Here is a 24,611-nt window from a genome sequence, read left to right as displayed (position 1 = left end):
AACCAAAGTGACTGAGCCATGGTTCCCACCGACCACCACCCTGTGCGTGTGTGTGTGCGTGTGTGTAGGTGTGTGTGTGTGTGGGTGTGGGTGGGTGGCAGAGCTCCACATTCTGCTCATCCATCTGGTTCACTTGGGAAATGACAGTCTGACATTTGCATTGGAAGGAAAAACGGGAAAATGTTACCAAGCTCCATTTGAATTGTTTTCTCTCAGATTCAAACCCCGCTCACATCTCACGTTCTGTGTTTTTCAGAAGCTTAGCAGAGCAAATATTTCAGTCGCTCACATCACAACAAATAAAACTCTTTCCACTTTGATTGAGTATGATATGAGTGTGGATCGGTGACATACGTAGTGTGGGCAAATTTCCAAGCTTTTTCTTCTCTCCAGAGGCCCGCTGCATTATGCATATTCCTGCTTGATGTAAACAGCAGCTAGCTGCAGAGTGTTTAATGCATTATTGAGGGTTATATTATGAATTAACTCAGATACAATGAAATTGTCTCTTTTAAGTTCAGCATCAGATGAGTTGCATTACTTTTGCAAGACATTAAGCAGAATCAGAGGATGACTTGTAGCATGAATATTGCTTTTGATTCAATTCACGTTTGTTTTTGAAGAGGTGAAAATCCTTGAAAAAGATTTTTCAGTGTATCTTTGTGAGTCCAGCTTGGGGCGTCATAAATCTCATCTTGTATTACTTTTTCATTTCTCTGCTATTTTGCACCTGCCAGGTGGAGGTTTTTTATCAAAGTGTTTTGCATACAAATTTATTCTATCAGCATAGACTTGCAAGGCACCAGAAGTTTAGTGCCATACAATAGTGCAGCACGTCTTCTACAAATAAAAAAAAACTACTGAAAAAGAAATTTAATAAAAAAGGTTTGAAATCTTAACATCTCCTTGTTAAATAAAAGAAAGATTCAAGTTTAAGCCTATAATATTATAATAATTATGATTATTACATTATATCATAAGAAACTGGTGAGAAAACGAGCATGTGGTTAATTTGATTTCAGCTTATTCTAGCTTGACTGGTCAGGAGGATCCATATCTGAGCACTAAAATATGCGGGTTTTAGAGTTAGTGCTAAAAATATGTTCTTATCAAAAGCAATAATGAGATGTTGACCAGCTCCATCCTCTCTGTTTCAGCCATCTGTTGTTCAAAAAGAGCACAATAGCAACATCATGTCTTTGACAACTGTCAAAGACATGAGTTGCCATTCACTCCTGATGTCTGATGTACATAACCCGCTTGTTTTCTTATGGCTATGATATAATTAATTAAAAAAGAAACTTTCTTTAATTGGATATAATGAGGCAATAATTATTCTGAGATTTTACACTATTGAATAATGTCAAACACAGTTCTCCACTTTTTCTACATAATTTCTGGCTTTGAAAGTCTCTAATCTAATACATTAATATCCATGTCACTGCTCCCTTATTAACCAATTTCTGAGGTTATTCTTTTCCTCGGAGACACATGCAAACTGTTTACTGAGCCCATGATTTGATAATGGCAGATTTCAAATTCTTGTCATGACAAGAAAACCAAACTGTCTACTGAGCATCAAAACAAATAAACTGGTATTTTTTGTTGATGGCTGATGAACCACGAACGCTATCGCCAACTTTTCTTGGCAAAGGCTCCGGTTGACCCTTTCACATATTGGCTGAGATTCACTGAAGCTTTACTTGTTGGAAGGGAATGTATTTTTAATGGAATATCATCACATTACTGTTGAAAAGTCTTCAGAAATGTAGATAACGGTAAAAGGTTGTGAGAAATTTGTTTTGTTTCACTGGATATTGGAGACGATTCTTTGTAACAGAAGCGAAACTGTGCAGCCTGAGCCAACCGTTTACCAAGTCACTTCGGAAAACTTCTGGCAGCCGAGAGTCCTTCCTCAGAGGGAGCCAAATGACACCCTGGACTGTAGCCAATGTGCAGCAGCAGTTCAGCTATCATTCAGAAAAACCATGAAACCTGTACACAGAGGTTTCATGGTTTCTGTAAACAGATGACAAAACTTCATCTGTTCTGGCACGATTCTGGCAGAGTTGAACCAGTGAGCCGGTTTTGTTTTCTGTCTCGCCTCAACAGGGGTGGAACTGCTGGCTTTGTACAACCACCCGCCAGTCCGAGAGGGCCAGGTGAAGTACTACACTGTCAAGGTGCCTCTGCGGGTTCAAAACTGTGAGGAGGGAGTCAAAGGGGTGGAGGCCAACTGGTTAGATCACATGACCCAGCACTTCAACAACGGAGCCTCGCTGGTCGATGGATACTTCCACCTGGGCAACGTGAACGGTAAGAAAACTACGCAAAAATGTTTCCCATGAAAAATTTAAATCATCAGAAATTAAGTCACACACAATCAAAAACATTAAGATTGAGCAGTCTTTATACTACAATGGCACAAAAGACACAATAGCAGCACATTCCTTTCAATCTGAAGAGAGCATCCACGCTGTTAAAATATAAACTAAAGCTGTTGCTATTACTCAGTGTTATTCTACCAACTTGCTTTTTCTTCTTTTCATTCTTTCACCAGTAAAAATGTCAATGCTGATTCTAAACTCGTGCCAAACCTTTGTGAGATGAAAAGCCTGTGGCAGGTGCTGATGCATCCTGCCCTGTGCGATATTAATTATGCATTAGCTGACATTCATTTTCCACCAGAAGACAATCTGAATTTTTGCATTTAAATAATATCCAACATATAAATCACTTCTCCGTCTGCTTCAGGAAGTGGTTCAATCTTTCAGGACAAAAAGACACTTCATGACTGCAGAATAGATGACTATCGAGCTTGAAGACCTCAATGAAGAATAATTTCTTACCTACTACAGTGCTGTGTGGCATATTCCCACAGTTTAGTGGTATCCAGATTTGGTTACTGGTGACAGTAAATTGACCGTAGCTAATCAGTCAAATGACTTCGGAAGAGTAAGTTCTCTCACATCCGTAGACATCCCTGGATATTGTGTTGTTTCTCTTGTTGACACAGATTGTGCAACTTTCCTGTCAACCCGACAAATAATAACGCAGAAGCTTTTCTACCCAAAACATCTCGGTCAGCCAAGCATGTACTAAAAGGTCTGTATCTGATAAAGCACAGGAATATCAGTGTTGCGCAAGTTCATGCTTTTCGTGAACTAGTTCAAAGTTCAGTTCATTTAAGTTTTTAGGTTAGAAGAGAGAATGAAAACTGAACGTGAGAAAGAAAAGAAATTATAATGTGTCTTGTAATGAAACCAGTTATACTAAACCTTAAATTCTATCACACTAAACAGACATGCATGTGGAAAAGATGTGCAGACAGAGGACAGAAGTGATATTTTTAGTTTTATTTCTCTCTCTTTTTTTCAGTGTAACAGAATTTTCATTTTTTTGTCAACCAGCTATTTTGAGCTTTCCTTTTTCATACATAATAAAGCAGGAAAAATGCAAAGTGTAGAAACATATATATAAAATTATTCTCACACTGGAAAAATTCTTTTACTCTGCATGTTTTTTCAAATTAGAAGTTAATGAAGCTGATGTTCTGACATGTTTTGTACATGATATGTACAGAAATGTTAAATTTAATTTTGTGACACTAGGTAATATTTCCATAAAAAATCATTAGCAGACGAGGCGTCTGATACACACACTACATCTGCATCTTCTTTGTACCGGTGGTGCTGCAGAGCATTGCTGGTTTGTGATGCTAGAGTGCACAATGCACCATGATAATGTAGTGTGAAGCAGGTGTATCGCCAGGAAAATGTAGGCAGTGACCTTTGTCGTACCTCACATCATCTGAACCAGTTCTCATTCAAGTTATTTGTTTGCAAATACGTTTCATTCAGTTCAACAATCACAGAAAAACAAATGTGTTTAAGGAACTTCTTTTTTTTAAACTTGTTTGTGCACAAACGGTAAAACAAAGTTCATCTCAACCAGAGTTGGGGCTCTACACACATTAAGTGGCTTAAATTACATGTCTGCTTGATGTTTAAGAGCTTCTGAGCACACAAGTGTGTGTGTGGCCAAAAATTGTTGATCATCCTTCACCTTAATACAACCTCGTGGGGTGTTTACTCATGCAGGCCAAAATAAAAGGCTGCATTAAAAAAAAAATATGCAACTGAATGTGAAGAGCAAGTGTATGTCCACTGTAAAAGTGGCATCCATAAAAGTAACAGTTGAGCTGTAAAAAACAGAACATATTTTAGTCCCAACCAAGGTTATTTTCTAATTTGTCACAACATACCCACTTAACTTTGAGAATGTTAAAATATTGACAAAAATGTTTTTTTTTTTTCTGGACCAATTAAATAAGAAAAAAAATACAACTTTAATACAAAAAAGAAGTCATGAATCTATGTAAAATGTGAAAAAAACAGAGTTTGATTTGAAAGTCTGGAAATCAGCCAATATTTCATTCACAATGAAACCATCCATGATGTCCATGCAATGCTACAGAGGCATGTCAACCAAGACAGCCCTACAGCATCCGGAGCCTTAAGAAACTCAGGGTGCATCTCATCTAACCTCGAAGCCCCGACTCTGCCTCCTCATTGGAAGGTACATTGTTAGGATTGAGGAGGTCTTCGAAATGTTACCGGGCCCACAATGTCCTGAGTCAAGGCCATGACAAGCTCACCACTCGGATTCAGATTGGGGGAGCTGTTCCTCCTAATCATGCCCCTCCAGGTCTCACTGTCATTGCCCACGTGATCATTGAAGTCCCCCAGTAAAATGAGGGAGTCCCCGGAAGGAGTGCTTTCTAACACCCCATCCAAGGACTCCAAAAAAGGGTGGGTACTCTGGACTGCTGTTGGATGCATAAGCACAAACAACAGTCAGGAACCATCCCCCAACCCGAAGGTGGAGAGAGGCTACCCTCTCACATCCACTGGGGTAAACCTCAATGCACAGGCACCAGTCAGGGCAATGAGCATGCCTACACTTGCTCGGCACCTTTCACCTGGAGCAACTCCAGAATGGAGGAGGGTCCAGCCCTTCTTGATGATACTGGTTCCAGAGTCCAAGCCGTAAGGCCAGCTATATCTATATATCAACTATTCCAACTATAGCCGGAAATGCTCAGCCTCACACACCAGCTCAGACTCTTCACCAGAGAGGTGATGTTCCACGTCCTTAGAGCTAGCCTATGCAGCCGAGGATTCTTCTTCTATGAAGGTTCATTTGTGCCTGTTGTACAGATAACTTGCACATCTGGAAAGGTAACAATAATGCTGAAAGGTTTGAGAAACAGAGAGCTGAAATCAAGATGACATCTTCTTGTCAGGGAAGGCCTTGCATATTTTAGAAAACCAATGCTAAACTGCAAGCTTCATCTATCACGACAGCATGGCTTTATAGTGAAAGAGGCAAGGTGGCAGACCACTGGAGTCCAGATGATTCCACTAACACAGGAATTGTACATTTTATTTTTCCAAATGCTGTTCATTACAGATTGATTTAAGTCAAATTCAACATATTGCTAGCATCAGACTTTATTGAAACACTTCTTTGCTACATTTATTGTCTGCACTATGAAATGTTATAAGTCTTAATGAAAAATAAGATAGGATTGAGGGAGATCGCTCCTCCAGTGAGCTTTGTGGCTGATCCTTCATAAGATGTGGATTGTGAAGCTGTTTGCCATCCTCTTTTAAACTGTCTCTTGCTGTGGTTTTCCTTTTCCATCACACCCCAGCGGTTCTGCGCTTTACTCAGACACTGGAGAAAAAAGCCAGCCAGAGTAAATAAGACTCATAATTCATTAATCTGGGAAAGTGAGCGCCTCAGCAGCTCTGAAACACAGATAATTAACCTGATAACAAATTAGTGCCTCCTTGCATATTTCATGTCCTGAGAAAGAAGTAATTAAGTGTATTATTATGATTTAATTTTATTCTTCACATTAGGGTCCTCTAACATATTTTGCATCTTTATGCAATGCAAAGATATGCATCTCCTGAACAGGAAAATTACTGGGTAGGGAGCCAATCAGCTGCAGAAAAACACTCTTTTCATGCACATACAGGACTGAAAAACCGAATTTGGCCCACAGCTTTTGCTTAACAACTCAACCAAACAGATGAGGTGAAAAGTGTACTTTTTGGATTTTGGTCTCTTGACAGCAGCTGGCCGTATGACATCAAAGCGGCATCCCGTTTGTTGTTAGCAGCTAATTACATCAAACAGCCGAGCAACTCAGAGCTTTAGAATTAGTATCCATTCCTGCCATCTCCATATTTAGAAACTTCTTTGAGACAATCTTCTGTATTCACAATAAGATACTCGACATGATGCAAGAGGCTCATAAACATCAAGGACCATGTTTGACAGCAAAACAGCACTCTAAAAGACATTTACTAGCTGAGTAATAGTTGGAGGGGATATGGCGGTGACCAGTGACAGCTTTGATTTGCACCACAGAGCAAAACAGCTTGTCATGTGATGACAGATACATTGGGCTGTCTAATGAGTGTAATTGTGCTTTTTTGAGATTGACCTCCTTTTTTTTTCTTCTTTTAATGTGTTGTGCTTGTGTGGCTTCGAAAATATTTATTATTTAAATGTGAAGTGTTCCTTGAACAGCCTGTTTTTTTTCATCTGGCTGTCTGAGTGGAGATAACCTTAATGGTAACATCTCCATAGCATTAACGTGTGATTGACATAGTTTTTTTTTTCCTCTTCTTGACTTATCTTTTACTTTATTACTGTGAAATTTTTAGATCGATTATCATTGTGGATCTGTAATATACTCCTGGTTTATGCAGTAAGTTTTAGAAATATTAGCATGTAAACTTGCTAAAACTACTTGAAATTTGGTGAGTGGAACCTGCACATCTGCAGTAATAAGTGTGAATATATCTGAATGATCAATTCTGACAGTTTCAATGAAAATTGTTCTTTTGCTGATACTTCCTCAATCTAATGTGGGGCCAACGCCCACCACCACAAGTAAATTTATAGCTTGCACGTGCACTTATGCATAGGATCGAATACTGGTGCAGCAAACTGTATACTTGAGATAACACATGATATCTTTTGGTATTATGATGCACCAATTGCTGCAGTGCTACATCAGAAATACCATAAACGTCACTCTGAAATGTTAACTGAAGACAGGTCCTCATAAAGTGGTTTAGTCAGTATGGCGTGGAGTGGTAAGATCCCAAAACAGGAAACTTGACTTAAAAATATACTTAATTGGAAATTAAGTTTTATCAGTTTTCTGTGTTTACTTGCAGTTTCACTAGAACCATAGCTACTTGGTTAAGTTTAGGAAAAGATTGGCGTCTGATGTTAAATTACCTGTATCGTGTTAGATCAATGAGAATAAACATTGAATGGGATCTCAGATGAGTGAAGTTTTATTGTTGCTTTGATTTTTAACACCAAGGATCTTAACAGTTGAATACGATTCACGTGGAGTCCGCTGCACTAGTTCTTCTAAAAGCATCTTTCTGTCTCCATACATTCATAACAGTTAAACATTGTTTATAAACATATTGCTTCAGTTTTTGCACAAGAACATTAAAATATTTCTAGCTTCAAATACTGTCTTTACCATCCTGGATTTGAGTGGTGTTCTTCAAGCTTATATTTATTAAATACTTGCAGTAGATGTTTCTATTTTGCTTTAATTTATCTGTTAAACTGTTCCATTTTTTAAACCCTCATATTGCAACACGCATACTTTTTAAAGCAATTTTAACTCACTGCACTTTTAAATTGTTTTTTTCTTAAGTCACACCCCCCCCCCCCCCCCCCCCTTCTCTTTCAAAAAAACATTTTTTTTTTTTTTTTTGTTGTTTTATTTGGAAGTAAATTATTTCTTGCTCTGAATATTATTTGTGCTGTTTTAAACCTGAAATAAAATCTGAAAATATTGGCGCTTATATCTAGGAGTTCATTTGTGTATCTCATTATTTATCAATCTAATGGTCCTTTTTGGCATTGTATTTATTGTTTGTATATTACTTTCATGTGTATTTCCCCTCACCTCTACACAGTAACACCTATAAGGTAAAATTAACGTACAAAATAAAATATATAGAGCTTATGGGTTACATATGTAATTTCTTATGTGTCTTTGGGTTTTGGTTCAGCACTGATCTCCAGGTTTATTTTCCTTGTTTTCTGTATTTAAATTGTTAAATATGTTTTTTTCTGTTTCATGTCATGTTCCCTGTGTTTTTTGTTCTGCCCGACATCTACACGACTAACCCTAGTTCCAGCTTTTCCCTTGTTCCAGGCTAGAACACCTTTCTGATCCAGACATTATATTTTATTTATTTTATTTTTATTTTTTTACTAAAATGTCTGTTTAGTATTTTTGTTTCAGCAGCATTTTAGTTTTGGTCAGAAATAATTTTTGTTTACTTCTCAGCTGTTTCCGATATGATAGTTCAGCATTTAAGCTCTTCTCTTCGTGGAACATGACACTTATCACTTTTATATCATTAAAAATATCAATATTTAGAAGCCCTACTAACAATCTTTGTAAGCTTCATTAGATGCTCAGGGAACCATTTTTTAGACTAACCATTAATGTAAAGAGGCTGAAACAGTCGATGAATTCTAATTAAGTCAAATTTGAGGCATCTGCAACAATGAGTCAGAATATGTTCTGATTAAAACGTTTTGTTTTTTGTTTGTTGCAGTGTATGCTTTATCATTGACATGCAATTGATTTATTAACAATAATGCTGCTGTTCTGCCATCAGAAAACATAAAAATACACACAGACACCATCGAAGTTCAGACTGGCCTGCTGCCTCAGCTACTTGAGAGCTTATACGGTGCCTTGCTCACAAACAAACACCCCATAGAAGAAGTAAGCAATGCCGACCAGATTCAAAGCAGAAATCATCATTTTAAAATCATGCAATCCCACTCAGTTAGATTGCTTTGTGCATCTGGATAAATGTGAAGGTCTATGTACATCATTATGTTTTATTAGTGGCAGCACTGCAACCCTCTACCATACATTTACCATTTTTCATCCTTGTGCTATTGTAATGCAAAAGTACTCATTTAGAAGTTGATTGATATTAATTATCCTTTCACCTCTAAGCTTTTGAAGCTTTAACTAGTAACATAATTTTTAATCAACTTAAAAGCTCGGCAAGAGATGCAGATCGAAATCACAAGGGGTAATGAATAATGTGACTAGTCAATATTCAATATTAATGTAGTGTTCATTCAATTTAATTTAGTAGGTTTATAAGACCCTTTTATTAAAATACACAAATGAACTCGAGAACCAACACATGGAAAAAGAAATAAAGCTGAACAGTCAGAGAATGACGGACTCCCTGTAGGGTTGATGAAGTCCACTTTTAGAGTGTGTCATTTTTGTCTGTGATATTAGTTCCTATTAACATAATTAATTGCTTAGCATGACCTTTGTGTGAGTAGTCTGTATGTTCTCTCTGTCATAGAATACTGTAAGGCAGCAGGAGACAAGCAAGTAGGACCAGTAGGAACAGCACTGGCAAACGCCAGAGGCAGATGGAGGAACTAAGATGGTTTAGTAAAATAAAAGACACATCTAAAGACTACTAAATAAGACGGACTGACAAATCAACAAATTAAGACAGGACTAACTAACAGACTAAAGACTAATACAACACAGCTAACTCAATGAACTGGGAAAAGACAAAGGAAAACTGGGAGCTTAAATACTGAGGGACTAAATTACAAACAAGACGCAGGTGTGACAATTAACCGGAGGCAGGAAACAGGAAGTAAACAGAAAACACAAGGGGATAGACTCAAAAGTAAAACAGAAAACAGGAAACAGGAAGACTCAAAGACTCATAAGAAAAATGGAAATGTTGCCAAATCTACATAGTAAGACAAGTATTTTAATCTACGTTAGTACAGAACCATAAATCACCTCACTGTTCTGAACTGTTTGCTCCATTAAAATGGTTTCCTTTTCACTGATCTTAATGGTTTCACCAATATTAACATTTATATGCACTGAAGTCTTTATATGAAGTAATTAGTGTGATTAATGGTTTACATTTTCTTTGAGTTCCAATCAATTTTTTTCAAAAGCTTAAAACTAAAATAATGTATTTAAAGTTAAATTAGGTGTTTTACTATTGCTAGTTAAGGAGCACATACAGAGTGTGTGTTATTGTGGTTTGCATGACTGATTTTTGAGATGGCAATTGATGGATTTTTCACCTTTTTGTTATAATAAGAAAAATTGTCCATGTTCCAGGAGTCATGCGTCATTGTGGCCTTTGCCGGCACACAGTTCCTATCAGTTATTTGATGTGGTTCAGAGGGATGCAGGCTTCTAGACAACAAACAGACAAAAACACATCATTTCACCCCATACTGTCTCTTAAAATGGGTTTCCATGGTGAGACTAGATGAGGCAGTATTGAGGGACGTTGTTTGCATACACATGTGAATGTGTGCGTATGTGTGTGAGGAATCACTCAGACAGTGAAAGTCCTACACAGTTATTGTTTTGCAGCAGTGTTTGCAGTGAGCGGAGACCTCACCTGAGCCACGGTGTCAGATATGAAAGAGATATTGAATTTTTGGGAGCTGCTCACAGAGCCAACTGTCATAACTCGTACATTCAGCCATACTGTGGAACTGCCTGCAAAACATATGACAGGCAAACAGTTACATCCAGACATGTAGCAAGATGGATTTAGCATGTAGCAATTTACACACACATGCATATGCGTATGTTCATTTTACCTCCCAGTTAGTGGAGAGTTGAATGGATTTACAGTTACAGCCTTTACATACTTGTTTTTGTTTGCCATTTCCAAAACCACAATTAGGATTTGTTGATTGCATAAGTGTTTTTTCCTTTTGGAACAAAGTTAAACTGGGGAGATGTTCAGGGGGCAAACCAAATGTCAAGGTTTTTGCTAAACATAAACTGAAAGTGCACAGGATGCAGGAGCCTTTGTGTGGTTCAAGTTACACGTCTACAGTGGCCTGGAGCAGAGCCCTGAGTGGGGACTGGGATCTTAAGGGTCCCACAGGACCCAATCCAAATCTCACAGCAGTTTTCAGGTTACATTGGCGGGAGCAGGCAGGAGTGACTGACACAGGCAGTGGTTGCGTGTGGTAATGGTCAGAATTTTAGTGAGAGTGGGTGGAAGCCTGTTCAGGGCTCTAACCTGGGGAGCTTATTGTTCTGCAATACAAAACAAATACTGGACATAAAGTAGTTTCCATAAAAACCTAGAGATTCTTATGGACCAAATTTCTAGGCGCAGCCGAGGTGTTAAGAGGATCCAGTTTGGTGGCCTCAGTATTGGGTCTCTGCTTTTGCAGATGATGTGGATCTGTTGGCTTCATCAGACCATGGTCTCATCTCTCAATGGAGCGAGTTGCAGCCGAGTGTGAAGCGGTTGGGATGAGGATCAGCACCTCCAAATCTGAGACCACGTTCCTCAACCAGAACAGGGTGGAGTGTCCTCTTCTGTGCAGGAATGAGGTACTCCCCAAATTGAGGAGTTCAGGTATCTCGGGGTCTTGTTCACAAATAAGGGAAGGATGGAGAAGGAGATTGACTGGTGGATTGATGTAGCATCTGCAGTAATACGGACTATCGAGGCTGTCGATATACCAGTTGATCTACATTCCCAGCCTCACCTATGGTCACGAGCTGTGGGTAGAGCCAAAATGAACATCCTCAAAAGGGTCGCCAGACTCTACTTTAGAAACACAGTGGGAAGCTTGGTCATCTGGGAGGAACTAAGAGAAGATTCACCGCTCCTCCACATGAAGAGGAGTCATTTGAGGTGGACTTCTCCTTGGTAAGGTGTTCTGAGCACATTCCACTGGGAGGAGGCCCCATGGAGGATCTAGGACATGCTGGAGGGACTAGGCCCAGCTGACCTGGGAACGCCTTAGGATTCCCCCAGTCGAACTGGAAGAAGTGGCCAGTGAGATGGAAGTCTGGGCTTCCCTGCTTAGGCAGCTGCCCCAGGCCCCTACCCTGGATAAGCGGCAGTTTTGTCTGTTTAGTGTGAGAACAGGATCCAAGCACAGACACAGAGCTGAGTTTAAGTGAAAAGGTTTATAATAACCAACAGGTGATGAGCAGTGGAACGAGGAGGGTGTGGCAGGCAGTTCTGGGTTTCTGAGAGGAGCAAACAAATAAACATTAAAGCCTGAAAAAAAGACTGACTGAAAAATACAGAAATGACCAAGTGCTGTTACCACTGGGCAAACCAACAATCTGGCAATGACAGGAGGGCCAAGCCAGTCTAAATACTGCTGCTGATTGTGGATGAGGTGCAGGTGAAGATCCTGGTTGCCAGGGAAATGGAAACGCCCACAGACAGTAACACAACAGAACAGGAACCTGGACCACATCAGGCAGAAAATGGATGGATGAATAAACTGCACATCAAAAATACTTAGCAAAACAGAAGCAAGCTAAATTCACAACTCAAGTGCAAAAGCATGTCAGCTGGCAGATTACAAGTCTGACATTTCTAGATTTATGCTGGCTGTGCAGTAACATTAGCATAACATCATTTTAAACATAAGTCACACGATAAGAAAGATATGGTGACATGCAGCAGTGATAGTATAACAATTTAATGGCAAATTACATAAATTATAGAGATTTTTTTTTAATGTGAAAAGGCATTAAGCAGTATTACTTAGCTGTGACAGCCATACCAACAGCCATCAGCTATCTAACAAAGGTGTCATTAATTTCTGAAAGAGATTAAAAAAAAGAAAAAACTTGGATCCTCCACATGAGTCTTCAGTAGTTTGTTATTGTCATAATTTCTGTGGATGATCACTTTTTGTATTTGCAAAGTGTTTGGGGTTTGCAGTTCCCATCTCACAGTGTAATTACTGTAGCTCTCCAGTTTGCTGTACTACGGGCTTTGACACAGCAGCATGTGTCTTCTTCACAAGCTGCAGTCAGAGGACAGAACCTACACGTGTTTTCTCGTAGCACACCAAATTTAAAACATGTTTGGGCATCAGAGCAAATGTAAATGCACTCAGGTGGTTAAAGTGAAATCTCTTGAAAGCTCAGAGCATGAACCACAGAATCACTTCGCTCAACCTGAGCTAAAAGGAAGTCCTTTCAACATGAGCATTCACTATCAGCCATGTTTGATAAATATAAGTGTAGATTCATGGGCAGTGTCAGCCCTGTTCTCAATTGCCTTTTACAAAAAAAAGTGACATTTGCTGTGAATGTCATGAGCAGAGCAATAATCCGTCTGTCATGCCTTGGCACCTCAGCGGTCACATTTCTAAATGTCTGACTACATTTATGTTGAACTAGAAATTTTACTGACATCGACAGTCCTCCATTTCTAGGGGATATTTTTTGTCCCAGATAAGCTTTAGTCAGGAAAAGAATAAAAAAGATGTGCATCATTTAAAGCGGTACTGTATCTAGGCATTTATGGAGAATAAATTTGTGGTAGCCATTAAAGTAATTTAGCAGAAGTCAAGGCATGTCTTGTAGTAGGTCTAAAGTCACTGAAGCAGTTTCTCATACTACACTATCAGCTGAGCAGAGGGTAAAAAATGAGGAAAAATTAAGGATTGTTTGAAAAACATTCTTTCTCACTCATATTTTCACCAATTTATAATCTGCTTTCAACAAAATCAAATAAATTAATAAATAATTGCATTGGCAATCATCCGCTGCTATGGAGTGACCAGCCTTTGTTCATTTCCCTACCAGCTGAACTCTGCCCGGCAACCCATAGGTACCCGCCTGCCAGCTGCCACACATCTGGCTCCTCAGGGAAGAGCCACATCCACCCTCCACTCATTAGACTTCCTCACCTCTTCGCCTCTGGGTCCCTCTTTGTGCATGTCCATTCGTCCTGTTTGAAATATAGATAAGCTGTCAGCGGTCGGTCTGCAGCTGTCTGAGGCAGGGCTTGGCATGCATGTTTAAATCATGTCACCAAACATAACCGGAGGCAGGGTCACTTTCTGGCCTGCCAGCGGTCAACTGGGCTTGAACATACGTTTTTGATCTGTGTAGGAGCATGGATACACATGCTCATCTGTGAATATTTAATATGTTCATTCTGAAAATGTTTACAGTGGTACGAAAAAAATAAATATCCCCTTTAGAGAGAAAAACAGTGATCTTGACAGATATTACAATGAATTTTTGGGTGACCAGAGATCACAGATAGATGAATAATATGGTTTTCTAAAGCCTTATTCACTTATTAGCTAGTTTATTAGTTTTATATTAAAATGTTCCAAGTATTTATTATTTAGCAAGTCTGCTTGTGGTCCTTCCACATCGTTGCTGAGATCCCTTTTGTTAAACAAATAAATCTTTAAAATGCCAATATGTCTCTTCAGAATTCAATCATCCAATACAATAAACAACACCAAGCAAGACACAGCAGAATAAGCTGTTTTGCACCGACAGAAAATGTTTGGCTTATTTGTCATGTATGCAACCCACACACTCAACTTTGCTGCTCATCCCACAAATGCATTGTCCTTACAAATGTTGCTCCATTTAAATAGAAAACAAAGCAATACCACCGGAAATCTTAGCGGTGCTAAGCAGAATAGCTGACATGCAACCAGCAAAAGAAACAACACTGTTCACTAGTGCATTAATTGACTTAACAACCAAGGCAACCTAAAAGATGCATGGAATAATGAGGACTGCGACTTTGACAAGGTTTGAAATGGACATCCCTATTTATGTATGAAAGGGAGCATAAATGGGCCTTAACCCTCCTGTTATGTTACGGGGCAAATGGACCCGTTTTAAAGTTTGAAGATCTAGGAAAAATAGTTAAAATAATTTTTTTAGTATGAAACTTCTTCTGCTTAGCTTAATTAGTGTAATCAACATATAAAATGAAAAAGGTTCATCTCACATATTTGCAGCACCCCTGCATGTTTATATCACATAGATACTGCTCGGGTCACTTTGACCCAGAAGTCAAACTGGGGGTAAAAGGGTAAAAGGGCATTAGACATATTTCACCCCAATCACACACACACACACACACAGGTGTTATGACTTTTGACGGTAACTATTTATGATCTTCCGGAAAAACTCCACCCACATTCAGTGGACACTCAACAGGGCAGGGGCAAAATATATAAAGGATTCTCTGCATTGAAATCCTAACAACATTACCCCTCCTTTACACCAGGTGCGTGCGCGCCATGTTACGGCTGCACCACAGTTTTGTTCTGACCTCCGTGGCGCAGCAACCTACACCGGGAGCGTGTCAGGTGTAGAGCGCCCTTGTGATTCTCTAATTTCATGATAAACATCTTAGCATCTATAGTGACAAAAAAAAAAAAAAGAAAAACTGAGACCCCCGGTTAAATACGTAATGTTTTCATGGTTCAGCAGCGCAAATCAGCACGGGGGCTTTTATTTTGAAAAATACCGGAAGCTTTTACATTGCTCCTGTGTCTGATTTCCTGTCTGCCCCTATCTGAACTGCAGAATTGATGCATTCTGGGTGCATGAAGCGTCATGCAGACTTAGGGCATAAATTTAGCTGTGATCTTCTGGGAAGCTTCTGATACGTGCTGCGACGCACCCAGTGGAAACCAAACCATTGACTAAAATGGCTGCGAATAGCAGTGGAGAACGTAATGTAACAGGCCGCACACACACCCGGTGTAAAACAGGGGTTACACTCTGTCAGGCAGACCTTTACAAAATGAGCAGCAGAAGCAAAAGAATGACAGTCCAGGAGGCTCTGGAAGTCATCTTTGATCATGACAGTGAAAAAGAGGAGGAAGTGTCTGAAGATGAAGACTATCTTGAGCTAAATTCTGATTCTAATGATTCTGAATTTGAACCAGATGAGGGAATTGATATTCCTTTTCCTCCAAGCAAGACATTCATGTCAAAAATGATAAAATACAGTGGTCTTCATCCCCAAATATATGTCAGGCAAAACTGTCTGCAGAAAACATAATAAAGACAGTGCCAGGGCCCACTAGGATGGCAGTGACTCGTGCAACAGATTGGAACATTCTGGAAATGACTAATCTAGAAGGGAGGCGTGTTTTTGGGGAGAAGCTGGACAAAGTACATTTAGTTTGAACGTGTATTTTTGTTTTTTTTATGAAAAAAAAGTGAATCCTAATTGAACCATTACCTGTCAGAGGTAAGGAACACCATTGCACTAAATATTGATAGAATAATTAGTAATGGAGTTAATAATGCAATATTAACAATGCTTGTTTGGATTCTTTTGGTTTCGGACATCTTTTGGATAATTAAACATGCACTGGGTCAAATTGACCCGTGAACATCATTGCTGTTCCTGACAAATGGACATAACAGGAGGGTTAAATGCCTTAAAAGCCAATTTATGCTTGACGCAAAAGACATACTCAGATGGACACTTTTGTCCATCACCTGCATCGTCCACGTAATTGATGCGTTTTCAGGGGCCTTGTGGAGCTGTTGCAAAGAGAGCAATACTACCAGAAAGTGCCGGGTCAGTGTTGAGTAGTATAGCTGACAAGACACCAGTGAAACAAACTTAAAAAGAAGAGGAAAAGGAGGAGGAGGAAGAAGAAGACGATGATAAGGACAACAACTGTATAGATGACGGGACTTTTTGAAGAAAGGCTTTAACTGATGTTAGAAAGTGGGAATGAATGCTGAACTCAACATTGCCCACTAATGGATGAATTGATTTCATAACCATGACAATGTAAAAGACGGGTGGAAGTATGAAGGGCGGTGACGTATGACAACATTTGAAACGGACATTCCTAATATGTACTTAGGGGAGCTCAAACGGGCCTTAAGTCTGCTTCTCCTAGCGTTGGTCCTTCTAGGTTGAACAAAAGAAACATTTTTGCATTCATTTTAACACACATTAAGCCTGCACTTGAATTGACTTGACATTTGAGAATAATAAAAAAGACAAAGAAACTTTCCTGCACATTTTTTCTGCTGTTATAAGTGACTGTGCCAATTTGTTTTTATAGCACTTTTGCAATACTTTTCGCAGCCTTTTGTGCTTGCTTTGTGTCTTTGTTATTTTTCATAAATAGATTTCTGACCTTGCTTGTTTCTGTTCTTTTTGCTTCCTGTGTTTGCTCCTCATCTGTTTTTGTTTTCAGATGATCACCCTCTTCTCGGTTCCTGTCATCCACACCTGATTATAATTAGGTTATAATTATAATCTTTATATACACTCGCTGGTTTCTGTCGCTCTCTGTCAGATTGTCTGAGCTCCTTTCTGACAAGCTTTGCAGCTTTTTATTTTTGTGTTTTCCTAATGAATGATCTAAGATGTTTACTGGTTTTGACTTTTGACTTGTATGTGTAGTCCACACATGGATTTTTCTTTTTACGAACACCAGCTCTGTTTATGAATCCCTCTTTGTGTCTGCTTCCTGTCTGTAAGGTTGTCTGATAGACGGCTTATTTTTACTCAACCTCTTTTGCGTGTAATAAACCTTGCCTTTCTGAATGTTACCGGACTGTGTGAAGGGTATTAGTCCTCCAGTATATGCAGTCATCATATCAAACACAGTGGTTAGCAAAAGAGGCAGCAAAGGGAAAGACCAAAGTCCTTGTTCTGACTGCATAAAGGCTTTATTATGTTTCTGTTGTCAACTCTCTAGTTGATGAGAATATTTCATGTGGACTGCTGCTCTCCCAGGCTGTGTTTAGCTGCCAATTTTAAAATGCATTTAGAAGTTCTGAATAAGAAGAATTTTATTGTGCAAAAGGGTTTTTACTCAGACTTGAAGTGGCTTTTGTCTGTTTTAAGGGCAGTGGAAACATTTTCATGAATCATGTCTGGCAGACATTACAATGACTTGACTCACTTGCTGTTTCCGGTCTGACCAAGCAAACAATACTCTCAAAACTAACTGACATCTTCCAGGATCTGTTAACATGTGATAAGATTGCATTAGATGAGATATCTAAAGAACTTTCTGTAGAGTATTTATTGAACATCTATAGTTTCAGGATTGCAGACCTGCATCACAGCTCAGGTAAAGTGTGGCTGGATTATTACTGCAAGTCCTTTCAAATGTCCCCTGTAACCCCTGTGGTGTTTTTTGTGCATCGTATCCAACTACTTCTACTGCTGAATTACAAGCAATGTAGCCTACATCACCCCTGTCTAGTGACAATACACAGTTTATTTAGTTTAAACCAGTTCAAGGAAATGTATGTAGCTTTTCTTTTAGCTTTTAATAAGATGGCTTCAGTAATTACACTTATTTGTCTGAATGAAACCATTATGTCCACTCCTTATTTGCACCATGACTTCCAAAGTTGCATGGATATGCATATATACAGCATATATTATTGCACTGAAGTGCGGTCATACTACTGTATGTAACAATCATTAATATCTTACGTGGGGACATTTTATCATTAAAACGATCATGCAGCGAAGCACACAAAAAGCAAACGTTTTTATTCCTTTTCATACACAGGCTTTAAAAAAACAACAAATTACTTGACTAAAATGATTGAATAATAATTAAGTACCTTAAATGAACCACACCATCAAATTGAACATCCTTCTCTGTTGTTTTGCTGTTTTAATGTCTTTATCCCTATATTTAAACTGACATTTCATTTTTACTTGTGGGTTGCAACAAAAGTTGAAAATTGGATAAAAGGTCAGAAAGTTATTTTAACAAACACAAAAACCAAGCACAGTAAGTGTTCACTGTGAGTGATTTGCTTGCCAGCTAAGCTAAGACAGCTTCTGTAGTGAATCAGTGTCTTTGAAACAGAATAGATCACCTGCATCTCAGTTCAGAAACACGCTGACAAATTATTGCTGTTATTTTAATTGCACTATAAAACTTTCCGACCTGTAAACTCTGTGTTCCTGATTCATTTGATGGCATCTGTACATTTCTGGAGCTGTTGTTACCCAGCATCATCCTGAGGCTAAGAAACTGCACAAGTTTTGCTTCCAAGTTTTGCTTTACATTCCACCTCACACGCTAGCAAGCAGATGTCAGCACACCAGCTGTGTTAAATGCACACCGTGGCCGATTCAGCAAAGAAACACAAGAAGACATTATCGCAGGGGGAGAGGAAAAGAAATAGAGAAAGGGACAGAGCAAGAGAAAAGACAAAAGCTAAGATAAGACTGTATGCTACTGGCTGAAGAGAGCTCAGAGTAAGATGCAAGATGGATGCCTGAAACTTCAGAAACCTTTCTGGAAGTAAAAGAAAACATAACCTAAAAGTGGACTATTTTTATAGATCCTTCTAGTTTCTCAGGTGAGTGTTTTCAGGTGATCAAGCTCCCCTTGGCCCCCCTGTAATTCTAACCATTTATCCAATGCATTATTTAAAAACTGGAAGGATAGTGAAGAACATCTTTGGAGAAGTGATGTGGTTGGAAAAATTCTTGAATGATGGTGATTAATGATAACTTAAACGTTTGATAAAATCAAATTGTAAAAAAACAAAGGTAGAACTCAGTGAAAGCATTTCAACATGCACAAGGTGCACTAAGCTTCCCTTTAGTGTCTCAGGTGAGAGTTTTCAGAGGACCAAGCTGTCCTTAGCTCCTCTATAAATCTAGCCCTATGTCGCTGAATGACGAAATGCACCAAACTTCATTTGAACAACACCCAGAATGCTGCTGAGCACCCTGTGCACCTAAAATTAATATAAAACAGCAGGTTTTCTTATATATCAGTGAATATTTCAAACAAACAACTTCCATACAGACTTTACATCTCCATCCAAAGATTCAACATAAACGCCTGTGCATGATTTCAGCCTTTTTAAATGGCAGTCTGTGTGTGTGGCAGCTCTAAACGCACTCTGGATGCTTGTAGTTGATTCTTTCCTGTGTTGTTTGGGTGCTGATTTCAGCTGCTGCTTGTCACTTGCTGTCACCATGCCAATCCAGCTTACCGATTCTCCCCATCACTTTCCTTTGTGCCTTTCAGTCTCAATGGTGTCACTCCCTGTTTTCAGTGTGTCTGTATTTGCATGCTTCGCCCTGCGACCTTGAGCGTTTGAGTCACGAGGGATGAAGAACAATTTTACTGAGGGCACACAGTGGTTTTTGCAAGTGTAAACAACTTATTCTCAGTCGGCCTGCTTGCTGCACAGCTCAGCTCACAGTCAATAGGCGCAAGATAATGTTTATTCGTGCACGTAACCAGTGCATTCCCCTGACAGACTTGACGCCCAGAGCAACCAGCTCCCTCTCTTCCATTTCCCTGGTTCTCGCTCTTGCTCTCTGCTGAAAGTCTGTCTGCATTATCACCAGACGCAGGCTGATCCATGTGCAGCAACAGGACAGAAACCATGTGCCGATCTCACCTGAGTGAACCTGTGGTGCTGGCGGGGATCTGACACTGGACCTCAGCACCTGGCATGTTCCAAAAAGGTTTATTTCCCTGATGCTAAACAGGAAGAGCTGACAGATGCTGTGGAGAATGCTGGAATTGGAACGAGGGGGACGGAGAAATAGTGAAGGGGGCAAAATGGAGTGAACAACACAAATGTCTTTCTTTGAGGGAGCCAGTGCATGCCTGAAAGATGTCTTCAATTGAGCGTGCATGGGTCCTAAATGGGTTTTCAGGGAGGGGGGGAAATAAAAGACCCTGTCATCCTCCACTCTGCCTCTCCCTCTGTCTTGCTTTCTCCCTCCCTTTTTTTTCACGGGGCTTACAGCCTCCTCTCTTCCCTCTATTATTAAGGCCTAGTAATGAAATGTGGAGTGTCTTGTATTGCTGCCCGAGTCCCAGCAAACTGTATTAGTGTGTAAATGGTATGGGAGTAATGAGAAAGCACTCAGGCTAGCTGGAAACACTGGACCATGAGGCCTGCATCGTGTCTGTGTGAATGCACACACCTGCATGCAGCGTGCATGTGCATCAAATGAATAGCAAGAGACTGGGTGGAGAGCTTGTGAGGGCTGTAGTGGTGTTTCTGTCTCGGATGCCAATCCTGGTGTTGTTAGTCTCCAACAATAGAGAGGCTTTAGAAATCCATTTGGTCAGCAACACACAATCACACCAGTGGCCCAAAGCATCAACATCAGCGTTTCAATGCATCTCACTTAATTTCAGTCTTTTTTTAAGGTGAATAATGCAGGCTTAGCAAAAGGATTTATGCTTTATCCCTTATGGACTGGCTTCATTAAAGCAGTTGTTACATGTTGCCTTCACTTAAATCTCCATCTTTTAAATCCTATGAGCTATTGCACTCACCTTGATCTCTACTAGTAAATAACTACTGTTTAACTGCCCCCCATCCGAAAGAAAACAAATAAATAACAAGAATTTGGACACCTGAAACAGCAAGGAAGACATAATGAGTGGTTTAACATCCCAGAAGGGGGATACCTGCTCCCTTCTTTTTTTTTTTTTTTTTCTTTTTTTTTCATTCCATCTCTTTGCATAATGCATAAAAGCTTATTGCTCATACAAATGCCCCAAACTGCTGGCTATGTCATAAAAAGGTTGTGTGTGTGATTGTGGCTGAGTGATATCACACCATTTCCTGTGGCCTAGAGGCCAAGATGGAACATGAGAGACAGAACCAACACTCTGTACAGTAAATACTCTTTTCATGGCTGGAATTTTTTTTCTTCTTCTGCTTCTTTGCAGATTTGCTGCCTAAAATGGTGGAAAGTGTCTTCATCTTCCAGGAGGCAAACGAGGGTGAGCCAAACATGGCCATGCCGACATATGATGCTATCGTGGTGGAGCAGTGGACCGTCATTGATGTGAGTGGAAAAATTTTGGGCTCTCTGTCACCTTATGTCAAACAACTGAAAACATTTTTCAGATCATACATGTGAGTTTATGTGGAACCACATAATTTTTTATTCTTAAAAAGCAAACAGCAGCATGTTTAATTCCAGGGCTTAGGGCCAGTCCTATAGCACTGAATCTAGCTTCCACATAGATATCAAGCTCTTCCTCCTCAACTCTGGGCCCCAGCCTCTTCCCGAACAACCACAAAGGCAAATCTGGCAAATCTGACTTTATGGGACATGTATTGTGGTCGCTTGTCTTATCAGGAACAAATAAGCCTTTATCTGCCTGCCGATTAGTGTCCCTTCTCCATAAGTTTCAAGTTGGAAATTGTTTTTTTTTTTTTTTTTTTCAAGGGAAGGAAGAGTTAGGAATCATTTTATAGCCTTTCATCTGTATGTATGTGTGTATGTGTCTGCAAGTATTCGTGTTTGCGTTGGCAGCTGCATGTGCAAGTGACTATGTCCCACATTTGAGTGTTTGAGTTTGATTTTGTGTCTGTATGTGTGTCAAGATGCTATCTCGGTAATTGAATTTAGACTTTTCACAGCCTGTGGCTGTCCAAGTGTGAAAGGAGACTTTTGTCCCCCAAATGTGCCTCTCTGACTGACCAGCCCAAAGCTGATGGCCTCATGTGCCAATAAAAAGACTGCTGCAGTCGTCTGGTGGGAGCAGTGCAGTCTGAATGGCAATACTGTTACAGTTTAATGGATTTCAAGGCTTCTTCGGAAACACCAAATAAGAATGATGCCAAACCTTCTCCAGTGTTCCAGAAGATCCAATCAACTCTTCCACAGGAGCTTTATCGAAAACTGTTTCACGCGAGTGATCTCCACAATGCCAAATCAGATTGACACACACTCTTTCTGGGTGGCACGTCATCCCCATTATTTGTGATAACTGCCTAAAATTTATATGCAAAGTACTCTCATAGCTCATTATATTGTTCCAGTGCAGGATCATTAAATTGAAAGGGGTGGAAAAAAAGAATATTAATTACTGATTTTTTTTCTTTTTCATCAGCCTTTCTCCCCAGTGCTTTATACTTTTATCTGTTCAAAAAGTCTGACAGGTGGTTAGATGTATGAAGCTCAGAGAGGAAGAGGAGGAAAACAAGCAGTTTCACAGAGGGCGTGCAATCATTTATATTGTTGTCAAGTGGGAGTGAGTCATCTCCCAATTGATGACTGTTCATCAGGGAAGAGAAAATTGATTTATTCATTCTGTGCATAAAATGGGTAGAAGTTACAAAAAAAGATTTGCATTTGAAAAGGTTTCATCTTCTAATAGCATCTAATCTACAGGTGTTTTTAATGCAAATGAGAGCATTTTATTTGATCAGAATAAAAATGTCATAATACCTAAAGTATACAACTCAGGCAGCTAAGATCCTTCAGGTTAAAACTCTCTTTGTTTACCTTTCTGTTTAGCAGGAACAAAAAGGTTTTCTGGGATCAAGGATGCAATTAATGGTTGTAGGCGGCCCCCATTTATCAAGTGAACTTTGAATTTATAAGAGGATAGTTGTGTTTTAAAAGCATATAGATAATAATTCAATATTTTGCCCATATTGAAGCAGATTAGTTTTTAATACAATTAAAAACAAAAATAAATAAAAAACCTTTTGCCGACACTCAAACTTGGATCCAGTAGATATTAACTGTAACACAACAGACTGTCTGAGGCTGAGATCAGTTAAGCAAAAAACCTAAACAGCAATATAATGAGAGATATGTTCAGAACCACTAGACACATTTTGCACAAAAACAACACAAATGTTCAGCACAGCACAGGCTGCTCTATCGTGCGCTTGCCTCTAAACAAACGTCCACAACCCAGTCAGAGAGGAACCGTGGTGAAACACTCAGTAAGTAACCTGCACAAGTACTTTAGAAAAAGTTTATTTTGGAGAAAGACATCAGAGCTTAACCAAGCCTGTTTAACTTTGTGCAAACTGAACTCTGTAAAACACGTAAACATCTGCAGCAGACAAAAACCTAACATACTAAAATGTAATTGTGACTTATTTAACTTTGTAGAGATGACTCAGAGTCAGACTGAGTTTCCACTTTTTTAAATCCCTTTTTCATGTCCATTGTCCAAAGGTATCAATCTACTACTGACTTGATGCCAAACATAAGGCTTTAGGAACATATTGCATTAAGAAGCAGAAAAAATGCAGGATTTGTCATGAAGGCTCTTAATCCCAACTGCTTTTAAGTCATCCACATATGAAGACGTTATAGTTTTTTCGTTTTTTCATCTGCTTGTCCATGAAGAAGCCCATCTAAAGAACCAGATAACTTCACCTTTTAGAAAACTGAACTAATGGATATTTCTCTAGTTTAAAGATGCACTACTTAACTATTGCCATTTTCTTAGTGACATTCCCCCCATTGATAGCTAATTCACCATCCATCTTGCATCCTACTGTGAGCTCCTCAGACATTAAAAAAATCTTATGTTGACTCTTGTTTTATCTCTTCTTCTGTCTCTGGCTCTTTTCTGTTTTCTCTCTTCTCTCTGTTATCTCGTCTTCTAATGTTTCTTTGCTGAATCAGGCATGGTGCACATTCAAAACGCCAAGTTTGTTTACATGTGCATGCTAGCTTTTGATGCATGCGCAAAGCAAAACTCAGCTGCAACATCACGCAGCATCCGGGATAAAAAAGTGGAATAGTGCGGTTTCTCAGCTGTGGACGCTGCTGGGCAGAGAGGGCTTAAGAAATGTACATAATAGATGTCACTGTGCCATCAAACCAGTCTGGAATGCAGCGTTTCGAGGACAGACAGTTACACAGTGGGTCTTTAAAGCTTAAATCTTTGCTAGGTTAACATATGCCATCATG

The 24,611-nt window shown here is 39.4% G+C and overlaps 1 protein-coding gene across 1 annotated transcript in view; it reads left to right on the top strand.

The window, feature by feature from the left end:
• LOC121641337 (raftlin-like) overlaps nucleotides 1-24,611 on the top strand; it is a 156,646-nt gene that overhangs the window by 113,567 nt on the left and 18,468 nt on the right. The window contains exons 6-7 of the mRNA XM_041987422.1: nucleotides 2,113-2,316; nucleotides 21,613-21,731. Coding sequence (XP_041843356.1) covers nucleotides 2,113-2,316; nucleotides 21,613-21,731 — 323 coding nt within the window. The remainder of the gene's footprint in view (nucleotides 1-2,112; nucleotides 2,317-21,612; nucleotides 21,732-24,611) is intronic.

The sequence above is a fragment of the Melanotaenia boesemani genome, chromosome 6, assembly GCF_017639745.1.
Source record: "Melanotaenia boesemani isolate fMelBoe1 chromosome 6, fMelBoe1.pri, whole genome shotgun sequence".
NCBI lineage: Eukaryota > Metazoa > Chordata > Actinopteri > Atheriniformes > Melanotaeniidae > Melanotaenia > Melanotaenia boesemani.
The sequence above is the reverse complement of the archived record's forward strand: the minus strand, read 5'-3'. Positions and strand labels throughout refer to the sequence as shown.